The 13,560-nt window shown below is 41.4% G+C and overlaps 5 protein-coding genes across 6 annotated transcripts; 2 read left to right on the plus strand and 3 right to left on the minus strand.

Annotated features, from left to right (window-relative positions):
* The first annotated feature begins 351 nt into the window (after positions 1-351).
* On the plus strand, positions 352-1,618 carry LOC106396878 (protein LIFEGUARD 2). 2 transcript variants are annotated; one of them, XM_048753832.1, is made up of 4 exons: positions 352-753; positions 836-949; positions 1,025-1,182; positions 1,259-1,618. In XM_048753832.1, the coding sequence occupies exons 1-4, from the start codon at positions 513-515 to the stop codon at positions 1,463-1,465; spliced, it is 720 nt and encodes a 239-aa protein (XP_048609789.1). In that variant the 5' UTR covers positions 352-512; the 3' UTR covers positions 1,466-1,618. The 2 variants fall into 2 exon arrangements, with proteins under 2 accessions (XP_048609789.1, XP_048609790.1); XM_048753833.1 differs by having other exon boundaries at positions 374-753; positions 1,025-1,164.
* Positions 1,588-4,297, minus strand: LOC106396877 (VAN3-binding protein). Its single transcript, XM_013837381.3, has 6 exons — positions 3,897-4,297; positions 3,672-3,797; positions 2,512-2,956; positions 2,214-2,447; positions 2,027-2,134; positions 1,588-1,941 (listed from the first exon to the last, which is right to left on the minus strand). Exons 1-6 carry the CDS (start codon positions 4,224-4,226, stop codon positions 1,712-1,714), a joined length of 1,473 nt encoding a protein of 490 aa, XP_013692835.1. The 5' UTR covers positions 4,227-4,297; the 3' UTR covers positions 1,588-1,711.
* Positions 4,298-5,872: 1,575 nt separating this feature from the next.
* Positions 5,873-7,606, minus strand: LOC106390506. Its single transcript, XM_013830990.3, has 2 exons — positions 7,322-7,606; positions 5,873-7,213 (listed from the first exon to the last, which is right to left on the minus strand). Exons 1-2 carry the CDS (start codon positions 7,604-7,606, stop codon positions 6,266-6,268), a joined length of 1,233 nt encoding a protein of 410 aa, XP_013686444.1. The 3' UTR covers positions 5,873-6,265.
* Positions 7,607-7,638: 32 nt separating this feature from the next.
* LOC106390504 (serine/threonine-protein kinase Nek4) lies at positions 7,639-10,573 on the minus strand. The gene is made up of 14 exons (XM_022700810.2): positions 10,460-10,573; positions 10,301-10,367; positions 10,113-10,178; positions 9,974-10,020; positions 9,848-9,893; positions 9,680-9,760; positions 9,563-9,605; positions 9,439-9,488; positions 9,267-9,348; positions 9,124-9,173; positions 8,950-9,023; positions 8,804-8,855; positions 8,320-8,724; positions 7,639-8,239 (listed from the first exon to the last, which is right to left on the minus strand). Exons 1-14 carry the CDS (start codon positions 10,543-10,545, stop codon positions 7,796-7,798), a joined length of 1,593 nt encoding a protein of 530 aa, XP_022556531.1. The 5' UTR covers positions 10,546-10,573; the 3' UTR covers positions 7,639-7,795.
* Positions 10,574-11,610: 1,037 nt separating this feature from the next.
* LOC106396755 (protein ANTAGONIST OF LIKE HETEROCHROMATIN PROTEIN 1) lies at positions 11,611-13,344 on the plus strand. Its single transcript, XM_013837234.3, has 2 exons — positions 11,611-11,944; positions 12,109-13,344. Exons 1-2 carry the CDS (start codon positions 11,728-11,730, stop codon positions 13,140-13,142), a joined length of 1,251 nt encoding a protein of 416 aa, XP_013692688.2. The 5' UTR covers positions 11,611-11,727; the 3' UTR covers positions 13,143-13,344.
* The last annotated feature ends 216 nt before the right edge of the window (positions 13,345-13,560 follow it).

Here is a 13,560-nt window from a genome sequence, read left to right on the forward strand (position 1 = left end):
CGTTTTCATTCCGTCTTTCCAGGGCAATTATTGCATTAATCCGGTTAGCTAAAAGACCTTTTTGTTTATGAACAACGCATGGAATAAAACGTAAGAAAAGATTTGTTTACAATATAAAAGTTTATGTAACTGGAAGATGAAAATCAAGATGAACGCTAACCAAGTATATAGCAGTAAAGTCAAAATCAAACGATTTTTTACCACTAAAGAAGTCAGAAACGTTGTAATATCTGGGGCATTAGCCCATAAAAATATTAAAAGAGAATAGTTAAGACCCTCAAGAGGCCCACGGAATACGATGAACAACCAGGATGTCTACACGTGTCCTGATCTGAGGCGTCTAATTATTTTAATTGGTCGACGTATCGGGAAGTTTCTCTAGTTCGCCGCCGGCCCTTGGGTGTCGTCTACATATTTGGGTTCTCTTCCGGCAATCCCCAATTTGCAGTCGCGCTCTCTCTCTCTCTGGAGGAGATTCTGAAAATCATCTCTGATTGATTGTGATCGGGAAGATGTGGAACCAGAAGTATGATTTGGAGTCGGCTCAGACGCCTCTGTACCCGATGATGATGGAGAGCCCCGAGCTCCGATGGTCTTTCATCCGTAAGGTCTATTCCATCATCTCCATCCAGCTCCTCGTCACGATCGCCGTCGCCGCGACCGTGGTTAAAGTTCATCCGATATCCGTCTTCTTCACCACCACCAGCGCCGGCTTCGCCCTCTACATCCTTGTCATCTTCACTCCTTTGATTGGTAATTCCTCTCTCGATAGCACATGATGTACTCTGCTCCTCCTTTCTGTCTCAATATTGTTGTTGTTTTTTTTGGATTGCAGTTATGTGTCCCTTGTATTACTACCACCAGAAGCATCCTGTCAACTATCTCTTACTCGCCATTTTCACCGTCTCTCTCGCCTTTGCTGTTGGCTTGACCTGCGCCTTTACCAGCGGTAAGTCTTTCCTTGTTCTCAAATGAGCCCTACCTACCTAACTAACCTGATTTGATGCAATCATCTTGTCAACAGGAAAAGTCATCCTCGAGGCTGTGATTTTGACGGCTGTTGTGGTGGTTTCGCTCACTCTCTACACTTTCTGGGCTGCCAAGAGAGGCCATGACTTCAACTTCCTCGGTCCCTTCTTGTTCGGCGCTGTCATTGTCCTTATGGTCTTTTCCTTCATCCAGGTACCTTAAAATCATCTCCGGAATCCTTGCCTTGGTTTAATAATGGTTTTTTTTTTTTTTTTTTTTTTTCCGGCAGATTCTCTTCCCTCTAGGAAAGATCTCGGTGATGATCTATGGTTGTTTGGCATCCATCATCTTTTGTGGCTACATTGTATATGACACTGACAACTTGATCAAGAGACACTCCTATGACGAGTACATTTGGGCTGCAATTTCGCTTTATTTGGACGTCATTAACCTCTTCCTATCTCTGCTCACTCTCTTGAGGGCTGCTGATAGTTAAAAACACCTCTTCTCTTGATTTATGTTATTGCCATCTACTCTTACGTGTTTAAATTCGTTTTGCAATGAAATTTGTGTCTTGTTTGAAACGCTGTAAACTTTTGAAAGTTGTTAGCTTTAGCATTAATGGAATAAAAAGGATATTATTACAAAAGGGAATGTCTTCTACTCTTCCATGTCTAGACCTATTCTTACTTATCATCAGGAAGTTCGCACAAAAGCATCTACTTCTCTCTGCTAGGTGTTATTAAGGCGCCGTCCATTTGGACATGGAGTTCTTCTGCTTCCTCTCGGCAGCGATGGCTACAAGGCGGGAAACGCCCTGAGTCCATATCTCATACTCCCTTTCGTTTCTGCATTCAAATTCGATGACTCTCTTTGTCTCAGTCTTCAAGCCGAAGTAGTGATGCTTGTCCCCGTTGAAGAGATCCCTCCCTGCCCATGCTGCTATGTCCTTTTTCACTTCCAGCACCATATCTGCATCACAAATTGCAAACCACTATGACTTGTGTTTGTTGTTAGCTATCTAGTATCTGCTCAATAGAAGAGGAAATGTCTGTACGTTTCTTCTTCTTAGTGAATGTCCCCCCGACGTGTTTACTCTTCATTTTCAGCACAACTTGGCCTGTTTTGTTCATGTAGACAGAGACGATCTTCCAGTGGAGATCACCTGCTTACAAAATACAATATCAGCAAAGCCGCCGCCTTTTTTTTTTTATGTCATTTAAACGAGTGTAGCTTTGGAGTACCTCCACGAGTTCGTTTGAGGAGCTCAGTGCCTTTAGCTAGTAGTTCCTGGTTACAGACGCCAAGGAAGTCTTCCCCAGCTATTGGTAGTTCTCCACTAAAGCTACTACCGCTATGCTTTGTTTCAACCTGACCACACAGCGCTGAACTTGCACCTTTATCGGCTGGCAACGCAGCAGCTATGTTCCATACTTCTTTAAGTGCTCTTGCCTTCAATGTGGCTGCTCCTCGCAGAGCTGCAAAAACGTGGGTGAATCCACATATCGTCAGAAGTTAATTTGATTACTAATAATACAATACCTGTTGCAGCAGCGGCAGTGAGTGTGACAATGTCATCATGGGACTTAACATTCACAGCAGAGCTGACAACGGACGCCAAATGATCCCTCTCAGCGCCCATGTTTTCAGCAGCCTCCACACACTGAGCGGCCACAAGCGCAGCAGCAGAAGCCATAGCCATATCAACTCTGGCCATCTGCTCGTTTTTACCTTGGGAAGAGGCAGCAGTGGCTGCTGCTATAGCTGCGACGGCAGAAGCAACGGCTGCAACAGAGACAGCTGCATGGACATGTGCGTTGTGAGCTCTACTCTCTTCTTTCTTCTTTTCTTTACGGTCCTTGAGCCACCTACCAACCGTCTTTGGGGGTGCTCCAGCCACTGGGGTATTGCTGCCGTTTCCAGTGGTACCACGGGTGCCTCCTGTGCCGGTGAAAAGAGGCTGTATCGTGTTGTGGGAACGAAAATACTGCAATGGTAAATAAATAGTAGACTTCGTTAAGAGTAAAGAAGTGAAGGAAATTCTAACAGAAGGTTGTGTTATTATAATCTTTGAAGTAGACAGTACCAAAGCAGCAAATGAAGAGGAGACTAGTAAAAGTGAGTGTGGCAGGCATTTAAATAACAGTGTTTCTTAAAATGAGACGGAACATAAAAGAGTTCTAGGCGGTGCACTCACATTTCTATTCCCGTGTTCAAAAATTGTTCAGTGTAAATGCATTCAATTAATAAATGAAATCTATCTACTATATAATCTGATTTAATGATGGCCGACTGGCTTTAGTGCGCCTTATAGTCCCAAGACCTAGACGGCTCTGATCGCTTCAATTCCTTAAATTATGCCAACGATGCAACTTTAAAAGTATCGATTTTTCTTTTCAGTAATTAGAAGATTTGTTACTTATTTTGCTTATACGATAAAATGGAGGGAAATATATATATACTTCTTTCTGTATCGTGAGTGAGAGGCTAAATACAGGTTGTAAAGTGGAGAGTCAAAGTCAAATCTGCTCTTGTCTGCAAAATTAAAGCGTTCATTTTGACTCTGCTTTCACTTCACTGTACTTTTTTCTTACTACATTGGCTCTTTTTTTCTTTTAAAACATATTTTTTATTGTATTTGCGGATTGTGGAAAAGTGAGAAATCAGGGATTACACAAAAAGTTGATGAAAGGAAGAAGTACCTTTACGACGTCGTCGAAGTCATCTGAAGGAGATATCGGAGGGCTGTCTGTCTCCGTAAAAGAACCACCGCCGTTGAGTGGGCCACTGCTGTGTGATAACCTCCCCGACGTTAACGGTGACACCTCCTTCATTATTCAAAACATTTAAAAAAAAAAAAAAAACTCATTCAGGCAACAGAAACAGAGTCTATCTGGCTGATAATATTTTGATTAATCCATACGTACCGATTGAGACATAATGCGCTCAAGAACAAGCTGTGAAGTTGCAGAAGCAGCAAACGAGAACTGGCTGTTCTCTGCCTGACATTCTTCTTTCTCAGGGTTGGTTTCTTCCGGTATTGAGGCGGCATTAAGGGAAGGCGTTCTTGTTGTGGACGGTCCTGCTGCTTTGGCCGTGTGGAGAGCCCTGGAGACTTCCAAGGCAGAGACGCTCCAGGATCTTGACAAGAACTCCATCGGGCCTCGTGGGCTTTCCGGGAGTTGAGTACTACCGGCGCCTATATCCGGTCGGCGAGAGCTGTTGATTGGGTTCGGTCGTCTCATTTCTCTCTCCATCTTTTTTTTTCTTCTTAAACTTGAGTTCAAAGCTTGAGAAGGAGACTAGTGTGTCTGTAAGTGTAATATATATACACAGACCAAAAAACGTTAAGGTGTTTTTCACTTTTTTTTAATTTAAAGGAAATAAAACTATTTGAGAGTGAGTTTATAATGGACTAGTAAATACCTTGAAAAATACTGCCTCCGTACCAAGATTAAGAAAATTATTATGTTTTTAAAAAATATTTTATAATAAATAAGTTAGATATAATTTAACCAATAAAAAATAAATCTATTTAATTTAATTGGTCACACTGTATTTAAGAAGGGTAAAAGTTACATAGAAATACGAAAACTACTTACATTTTGAAACAAAAACATTTTTCTAAAACTACTTATAATATGAAACGGATTAGAGTAGTATATATAGTGGTTGCGTAAGTAATGGATGCCACCAGCAAACAATAATAAAGACGTCTCTTTTCAATAACAAGGCCGCATCTTTCCATTTGTTTAATTAATACACCTCAAAAATTACTTTAGGCGTAACAAAGGAGTCTAAGAAAAAAAAAAGGAGGGAATAAAGCCATCTTTGTGTGTGTTTTGCCTTTAAACTAATACTAATCTATATGTACTAACCACAATACTGGTTCTATAAGACTTTTAAGTAACCACAATATTGGGTCTTGGTGTTTTTATTAATCAAGCATCTAGTTAGCGGTTTGCAAACCGATCACTAGAGGATGTTGTTGGTCCCTATTACGCAGTGCTCCCTTTTTCTTTGATTTTGAAGCACAAAGCTGCAACCTGTGTGTACAATTTACACATGCTGCGTCGCGTGCTTTCCATTACGTCAGATTCCTTTCTCCCTCTTCCACTTCTATAACAACTTCGTAAATGTTTTTATGCATGCCTTACTATATGTATGATCAATTAATCCAAGTTTTTCTAAGCATATATATCTTCAGGATTGACAATCAAAACTTCTGATTTTCTTTTCTTCTTTTACAAGCATAATTAAGATGTTAATAAAACCCAACAACATTAATCTTAAAAGAGTATTTGATAACTTACCATACATAAATTAGTATACACATGCACTTTGCTATTGAGGTGGGTGACCACTTAATAAAGATACATCCTTTATTCCCTTTTGATCTGTCTGATTCTAGGGATACCCACATTTTTCTGTTCTTTAGTAAAAAAAATCCACTAGAAAAATTGTCATTTTGTCTCTCTGATTATTCCTTAGCTTGCAATCATTGTTCTTGTTTGGACGTTTTGTATTTTATACAAATTAAACTTAAATTGTATCTCAGCACTTTGAATGATGAATCCTCTTTTTCCATTTTTATTCTTTCTTTAAAATATTTTTATATCTGTCTTGCTTTTGCCTTCGATATATGCTTACAATAGACACCTATTTATATAACCTAAACCATATCCGTTGTCTCTAAGGTTTTTGAAACCCCCAAGATCCTTTTCTATGTAAAAGCACATCCAAGTCAAAGCAAGCATCTTTGAAGGGAGAAAGTTCAAATCTTTGTTTTGAATTCACAAAAGAAAAGGGTCTGCGAGAGCCATAACCCTTTTTTTCCTCGATTTGATCTACACGTACAAAAACCATTCATGAAAATATGTTCAAAGAACAGAAAAAGAAAGGCTGTAACAAGGGCAGCTTTTACTTTATTAACACCACTTTGTCTTAATGCGACCCTTGAAAGCTAACAAACAGGGAGATGTAAGCTCGGGGGAGACACAAGAGAGAACATAAACTGAGTCACGGAGAGAGATTAAAGAAGAGCAGGAAAAAAAAAAATAAAGCAAGTATGTCTGTCTGTGTGAAAGGGAGAGCATTTGACTGTGATAACGAAGTAACAACTTTCACTGTTTTGGCTCCAACATCGAAAAGACGAGAATCCCAACTCTCCCTTTAGTCTCTCTCAGAAAGAAGACAGCACTTGTTGTTGGCTCATTCTTCTTGACTTCACACTCACAATGAACAAATTGCTCTGAACTTTTCATTTTTACGCATGCCTAACGAATAAGGGTGGTGGTTATCTATTAGATTGCAAGCCGCTCCCTCCATAGTACTGCTTAGTTGTTTCGCGAGAAAACTCGGCAAATGTCATCCCATCCCTAATCCGAGAAGATAGAGGTGGAACAATGTTATGAATGTCTGCTTTAGAAACCTCGTCCGTATCAAGTATTGGCCGTCTCTGTAGAGAACCTGACCTTATATGTTCCATTGTAGTATGTTCCGAGACTGAGAAAGTGTGGCTCCATTTTGGCTGTAAGAAGACCGCAAAAGTCTCGCGGCTGATGTGCTCGAGCTGCTCTGGTCTGCACACGCAGTGGAGGGTCGACCGTAGCTTCCCATTGGACAAAATGTCAGCAGATTCTCCAATTTGAACAATAAAACTGTCCTGAGGAGTCTTGACCATGTAGAACTTGTTGTTGCTGGGATGATAGATCCGCAGATAAGAGTGGCTGGCAATCAAATTGCAATCCTGGCAGGAATGGGATGAAAGAAAGAGAGGATCGGTGAGAATGGTAAAGATGCCATAATCGTAATGCCACTGTTGCCAGAGATTGAAGTGACTCCCATTTATACACTTGCCAGATTGCTTTCTTCTCCTCTGGGCTTCTTCTCTGAGAAAAGACTGATCAGCAGGGGAGTGGTAATGTATGAGGCGTCCTTTCGCAGTGCAAGAATCAAGTAAGGTCCCCTCGAGAAACCCTCCACCAATCTCCCTGTCGCACACTCGGGCTATGGACAAACCCAACTCCATCATACAAAACCCAAGTTCCTTAAACACAACACCAAGATTGTTGAAGTCATCATCATCCTCGTCCAGGGAGTCTAGGGTAGTTCCAACGCCACAGCCATGATCATACCACGGAGAGGAATTAGAAGAAGGAGGTTGATAATGGAGGTGCATAGCAAAAGAAGAGACAAGTCGTTCTGGATTCTTGAGAGGAACGTCACTTCCCAAGTGTTGCTCCTTTTTCAGTATAGGATGTGTAAAAACACACACACACAAAAGTACGAGCAGATCAGATCAAAAAGTCAACTAAGCACCAAAGTGCTTTCATTGAAATGTGTGGATTACCTTGAGAATGCGATTGCGCTTATCGGGATCAAGCAGAGCGAGTTTCCGAGCCATCGGAAGGAGCTTACGGCGGAGGAGGGCGGAGCCGAGAACGCCGGTGATACAAAGCAGGCCTGGACCGTTTGGGCCAAGTGCTTCCATCACGTTCCTCGAGATCAACTGACATCGCTTTCGGTCAAGAAGATCTGAGAAGGACAGTTGGTAAGGTTCCAGGATCTCTGCTTCCACTTTGTCTCCTCCTCCCTTCATCCTTTCACTTTCTGGGTCCCCCCCCGTTATTACCATTTCTTGTTTAACAACCCCTTCTTTTATTAATCTTTACGAAACGACCCCACACATTTTACTACTATTTCCAAAACATTCACAATTAAAAAGTGGCCCAACACAACTTTTATCCAGGCCCATAAACCCCAACCTTTATTTATTATACAAAACACAAGCAAATAGAAATAGAAAGCCTTGGTTGATCTACAACTACACGGAAGCTTCTTTGAAGCTCTTGGTCAACCAGATGGCCGTCTCTCTCGGAGACACTCTCTCGGGTCCAAAGGGTTTAAGGAGAACACCAAGCTCGTCGTACCTTTCCTGCTGCAATAGCCTTGCGCTGAACTCCAGCAGCCCCTCCAGAGCCTCCGCGCGCTGCTGATACGACGACGTGTCGAACCTTCTCTGTTTCGCCTCCGACACTGACCTTGTCTGCACAGTAGTTGTACACTTGTCTTTCGTCATCGAAGAAAAATAAAAAGAAGAAGAAGATCGCCTGGCTACTCTTGTCTCTCTGTCCTGGAAGAGGTCTTCGGGGTATTCAACGATCTTGTCGAACCTTGGAGCGTTTACAGAAATGTCCGATTCGCAAGCGTAAGGGTTTTCCAAGACCAACGGAAGAGATGCCCTCCTTCTCCTCTCCGTAGGATTCGTCTGATAAACCACCACACAACAACAGAGTTCACTACTCTGTTTGTATCTCTCTATTACTTTTAAAAGCTTTCTTTTCTTACCATTTCAACGGTACGGGGAGTGCTTGACGGCGTTTCAAGCCTCTTTGCTGAGGTCCCGGCCACTCTTGGGGTTCTAGCTGCTGCACCACCAGATTGCTTCCTGAGTACTCCCTCCTGCCTTTGTGGAACAATCTCTTCGCTGACGACTCCAACAGTTACTTCTGAGACTCTTCTTCCACTGAACATTGGTGAATGGGATGCTCTCCCTGAAGAAGAAAACACAGAGCCTGCTTCTGTATCAGATACACTCGGATTCAATCTCCTGTCATTGCCACTAAACGAACGCCTTCTTTCCTTCGTCTCAGACCACTGGGGTGTGAAAGTGCTCCGTCTGGGACTCTCTAGCTTCATATAAACCATGCTGATGTAAGGCTGAAGATGAGGGTGGTTAAGCAGCTCACTAGCCTGCAGTGTTATAACAACTATATTGCTTAGCTCGATTCTGATTTAATACCATTTGATAAGAATTATAGGAAGAACATACGCTTGGCCTGAGTTCAGGATTTTTCCTCATCATACTTTTGATGAGGCCTCGGCTGCATGCAGATAAGCAGAGGAAAGAGGTTGGTTACAGCCTAGTAAGTCGATTTAGTACTAGTGTTAACAGAGAGAATATGGTTTCAGACTTACAATGAGCCGGAATACATGGCAGGGATGGGATCCATTATCAGTTTGTGTATTTTGCTGATCAATGTCTGCACATCCTGTTTATCAACAATATGTCACCGTTTCATCTTTTTAAGGGTGTTTAACTCCAAATCGGAACTCAAAAACTGATCAACAAGACTCAATGAGGACACTTACAGTAGCTTTGAAAGGAGGCTTATGAGCAGACATTTCATACATGCAGCATCCTGCTTGCCACAATGTCTTAAAGGTTAGTCGACACAAGCTCAATAAGTAGAAAAAAAAAAAACTGATGAAGAAATGAATAGTTATATACTAACCCAAAGACCAAATGTCTGACTTTGATCCGTAAGGTATGTCAGCAAGAAGCTCAGGGCACATGTAACTTGGAGTCCCAACAACCTATTAAAAACACACACCCACACTTGACTTTTCATTACTGTCTCTGAGAAACGAATTCGTTAGTATAAACGTCAAATATAAAGGACTTACAGAGGAAGTAAGGTCATCAGAAGTGAGAATCTTAGCGAGGCCAAAGTCACCTAAGACCGAAATGGTGGATGCGTAAATAGGACTCACAAAGTGGCAAAGACAAGTGAAACTCGCAGAAACTTACCAAGCCGTATGTCTTGCTCTTTTGTCAAGAAGATATTAGAACACTGAAAAACAAATGTGAAATGCTTGAGATAAAGGAAGAGAGTGGTAGAAGCCATTGAGGTGATATATGTTGTACCTTGACATCACGGTGAAGAATATGGTTGGAGTGCAGATAATCGAGTGCCATTAGGAGTTGAACAAGCCATTGGCAGAGTTTCTGCAATATTTGATTGTTTGGCATCTTTGTCAAATTTTTAAATGGCACTCACCATATATTGTAGACATAATGGGAGAGAGACAAAACCTCTTCAGGGAAATGAACACCACATGCTCTTTTTATGGTTTCTGTCCTGCAAGAGGATTCATCAAATTAAAAGTAAGAGGCAAAGTTTCTTGTTACTTAAAAACTTGTGTGTGAAAGCCTTTTTACATGTCTCCGCCTTCGCAGTATCCAATAACGATGCACACATAGCAACCCTGGAAAACAATGATGTGATAAGTCTTTTTTTTTTTTGCTTTGCACAGAATGAGCAAAAAAAGAAACACAATAGAGGCAAAGCACAAGAGACCTTTTCAACCCATGAATCTTTGTACTCCACAACAAATGGATTCCGGACAGTAGAAATTAGCTCCATCTGAAACATCAACGGAGGTCCAACCTCATCATCTTTTTTTTTTTTTAAAGTATTTATTTTGGAAAATCATAAATAATAATCAAAAAAGAAGGTGGTGGTGGTGGTGGAAGAGAAGAGGAAACCTCCTGATGAGCTGATCGGCGAGCTCTATCAGACTGGCGAGCAAGACGAATCTTTTTCAAGACGTATCTGTGAGAATTAAGAAGAAGCAGAGTAAAGATGGATAAGAAGAGCAGAACCAGGAACAATTAAAAGAAAGTAAGTATAGACATGTACAATACTTCTTTCGTTCTTGTTTGTGTCTGACTAGAAGAGCAGAGCCAAAGGAGCCTTTCCCAATCTGTTCAAGAACTTCATACCGCTCCATGATCCAAGTTTCACCACAAGAATCTTGTAACAAACTGAAAGCATATATATATATATATATATATATAATAGTTATATGAGAAGAGTGAAAGAACAAAATTAACTACTACTAATACTTATAAGATGATTGGTAACTAGAAACAGGCAGGCACAGAGAGACATAGAAGCATACACCCGCACAAATATTAAAATTAATAATAAAAATAAGAAAAAAAACGTAATGGAATCAATCTACTACAGAAATGGGAGGGAAATCCAATCAGTGTCACGTCAAGCACCAAAATAAGATCGAGATGTAGCTTTCAGCAAAGATTTATGATTGCTTTCATCAAAACAGTAAAGTATGAACCAGCTCCCGTAATCATACTCTTCATATGCGCAAAGCCATATTAATTTTTTTTTATAAAAATTAGAACTTTTATATAAATTTAATTGAATTTGTATTAGGTCTTTTGGGACCTTGAATCTTACCGACACCGTGGTAGATGAGCAGGGAATCGAATTACACTGTTACTTCTACCACCAAAATGCGATACTTTATCAAAAGAAACAATTTTTTATATAATTTGAAAAGCAGAGAGAGAGAGAGAGAGAGAAAGCCAAGAAGAAGGTGATGAAGAAGAAGCCAGACGATTCGTCGGGGAGCGGCAAAAATAACAGTTTCTTTTCCCCTTTTTCAAAATTTCAAATTTTATATATTTCCTTGCAATTTTTTTAAAGATAAATAAAATACTACAAAACAAAACTTTGCTTTTTCAGTTTTTTTTTTCTTTCCTGCAAATTGTATAATGATGGATGGATAATGATTTGCTCAAAGTACAAACACTCATCTCTCTCCTTTTGGTGTAAAACACTCTACTACTTTTATAATGCAAATTTTATTTGAGTGTAAAAGCAATTAAATGACTATATATATATATATATATTTTAAAGCAAATTAGCAGACACATTACCAAAAGAAGGTAGTATTATTCTACTCTTAAAGAAGTGACTCCTCTATAATGAATGCTTTTTTGAAAGTTAATAATCCCATTTAAAACTACTAGTTTTGCTTTAAAGATGAGGTGCAGGAGTCGAGCTGGGGCCAGTGGCCCCCAATTAGAGAGGACGTATTCTAATTCTGTGAGCTGGTGTTTCACTGTGGAACGGAACAGTCTGGGTCTGGGTCTGGGTCTGGGCCTATATGCAATTAAACCACACGTGCCTGAAGCCCATTCTTCGCCTCCACCCATTACAGTGCAATAAAGTCCTTGAACGCAACCGTTTCAGCTTGATGATGGCTCCTCCGGTGAAGAAAAGGAAGGGTGAAAAGGCCAAGAACGGTGCTCCTCCTCTAGATCCGGAGGCTATCGACTGCGAGTGGTGGGATACTTTCTTCCTCCGAAACTCGTCTCTCTCAGGTTCCATTTTCATTTGCTCTTCTCGTCGAGTTTTACAATTCAACTATGTATATGCTTTGTTTAACACGAGTCAGTGTTCAATCGATAGAGTAAGAGTAGGCAGTTAAATCTGATGAACGATTGGCAAGAACCAAAGTATGGGTTGGTTGTTTTGCAATTGGCAGGTGTTACGGTGCCCTTGGACGAAGATGATGCGTTCAAGTACTTCTTTAGGGCTTCCAAGACTACCTTCAGCTACATCTGTTCCCTCGTCAGGGAGGATCTTATCTCCAGGCCCCCCTCTGGACTCATCAACATCGAAGGCAGGCTTCTCAGCGTCGAGAAACAAGTCGCCATTGCTCTCCGAAGGTTGGCTTCTGGTGATTCTCAGGTCTCCGTCGGAGCCGCCTTTGGCGTTGGCCAGTCCACTGTCTCTCAGGTCACCTGGAGATTCATCGAGGCCCTCGAGGAACGCGCCAAGCATCATCTTAGATGGCCTGATTCCGACAGAATTGAAGAGATCAAGTCCAAGTTCGAGGGCGTGTACGGTCTCCCCAACTGCTGCGGTGCCATAGACACAACCCACATCATCATGACTCTCCCTGCCGTGCAAGCCTCTGATGACTGGTGCGACCAGGAGAAGAACTACAGCATGTTCTTGCAAGGTGTCTTTGATCACGAGATGAGGTTCCTCAACATGGTCACCGGCTGGCCTGGCGGCATGACCGTCTCCAAGCTCCTTAACTTTTCAGGCTTCTTCAAACTCTGTGAGTCTAGTCAGATTTTAGACGGGAATGCCAAAACGTTGTTCCAAGGAGCTGAGATAAGAGAGTATGTGGTTGGAGGGTTCAGCTACCCGCTTCTTCCTTGGCTTATTACTCCTCACGACACCCGCCATGATCCCTCTCATCCCATGCTGGCTTTCAACGACAGGCACGAGAAGGTGAGGTCAGTTGCTGCTACGGCCTTTGCACAGCTGAAAGGAAGCTGGAGGATTCTCAGCAAGGTTATGTGGAGACCAGACAGGAGGAAGCTGCCAAGTATAATACTGGTGTGCTGTCTACTGCATAACATCATCATCGATTGTGGGGATTATCTGGAAGAAGATGTTCCTTTATCCGGTCATCACGACGTGGGATATTCAGAGCAGTACTGCAAGCAGAGTGAGCCGCTTGGTAATGAGCTCAGAGGATTTCTGACTGAGTATTTACAGAGGTGAAGAAGTGGTTGAGAGCTTTATAGCTTCTCAAAGCCTATCCTACCCAAGTCCACTGACAATGCAGCATCAGCTATAGCCCATGAAAATACCTTAGTATTTGATAAATTATCAAAACAGAAGTGTTTATTTTGCAAATGTGTTGTTGGGTTCCATTAATAAGGTGATTCAAAAATAATAGAAAAGGCATATGCTCTGGTGGATCGGTTTTGGTGCTTTGTGCTCACAAATAACAACGACGGACGAAGATTCCAAAACATATTCACATGATTGAAAAAAACTATAGTATATATATATAATTAAAAGAAACTTAAGTTACGTAATATCAAAGAGAGGCGTGAGATGGTGCTGTTGTTGAAAGAGTGGACCTTTTGGTGGGTTAGCGTTAAAAAAAAACAAAAACGTTGTTCGTTTCTCTCTG

Source organism: Brassica napus, chromosome C4 (genome assembly GCF_020379485.1).
Source record: "Brassica napus cultivar Da-Ae chromosome C4, Da-Ae, whole genome shotgun sequence".
Classification (NCBI taxonomy): Eukaryota; Viridiplantae; Streptophyta; class Magnoliopsida; order Brassicales; family Brassicaceae; genus Brassica; species Brassica napus.

Excerpts from the sequence above, each read along its gene's own strand:
- LOC106396878 (XM_048753832.1), top strand. The coding sequence starts at position 513 with ATGTGGAACCAGAAGTATGATTTGGAGTCGGCTCAGACGCCTCTGTAC. Across the intron at positions 754-835 it reads CATCTTCACTCCTTTGATTG|TTATGTGTCCCTTGTATTAC; the intron begins GTAATTCCTCTC and ends TTTGGATTGCAG. Across the intron at positions 950-1,024 it reads GACCTGCGCCTTTACCAGCG|GAAAAGTCATCCTCGAGGCT; the intron begins GTAAGTCTTTCC and ends TCTTGTCAACAG.
- LOC106396877 (XM_013837381.3), bottom strand. The coding sequence starts at position 4,226 with ATGGAGAGAGAAATGAGACGACCGAACCCAATCAACAGCTCTCGCCGA. Across the intron at positions 3,798-3,896 it reads AGCGCATTATGTCTCAATCG|GAGGTGTCACCGTTAACGTC; the intron begins GTACGTATGGAT and ends TGAATAATGAAG. Across the intron at positions 1,942-2,026 it reads ATTCACTAAGAAGAAGAAAC|ATATGGTGCTGGAAGTGAAA; the intron begins GTACAGACATTT and ends TTTGTGATGCAG.
- LOC106390506 (XM_013830990.3), bottom strand. The coding sequence starts at position 7,606 with ATGGTAATAACGGGGGGGGACCCAGAAAGTGAAAGGATGAAGGGAGGA. Across the intron at positions 7,214-7,321 it reads AGCGCAATCGCATTCTCAAG|GAGCAACACTTGGGAAGTGA; the intron begins GTAATCCACACA and ends ATACTGAAAAAG.
- LOC106390504 (XM_022700810.2), bottom strand. The coding sequence starts at position 10,545 with ATGGAGCGGTATGAAGTTCTTGAACAGATTGGGAAAGGCTCCTTTGGC. Across the intron at positions 10,368-10,459 it reads CACAAACAAGAACGAAAGAA|ATACGTCTTGAAAAAGATTC; the intron begins GTATTGTACATG and ends TAATTCTCACAG. Across the intron at positions 10,179-10,300 it reads GCCGATCAGCTCATCAGGAG|ATGGAGCTAATTTCTACTGT; the intron begins GTTTCCTCTTCT and ends TTGATGTTTCAG.
- LOC106396755 (XM_013837234.3), top strand. The coding sequence starts at position 11,728 with ATGCAATTAAACCACACGTGCCTGAAGCCCATTCTTCGCCTCCACCCA. Across the intron at positions 11,945-12,108 it reads CCGAAACTCGTCTCTCTCAG|GTGTTACGGTGCCCTTGGAC; the intron begins GTTCCATTTTCA and ends TGCAATTGGCAG.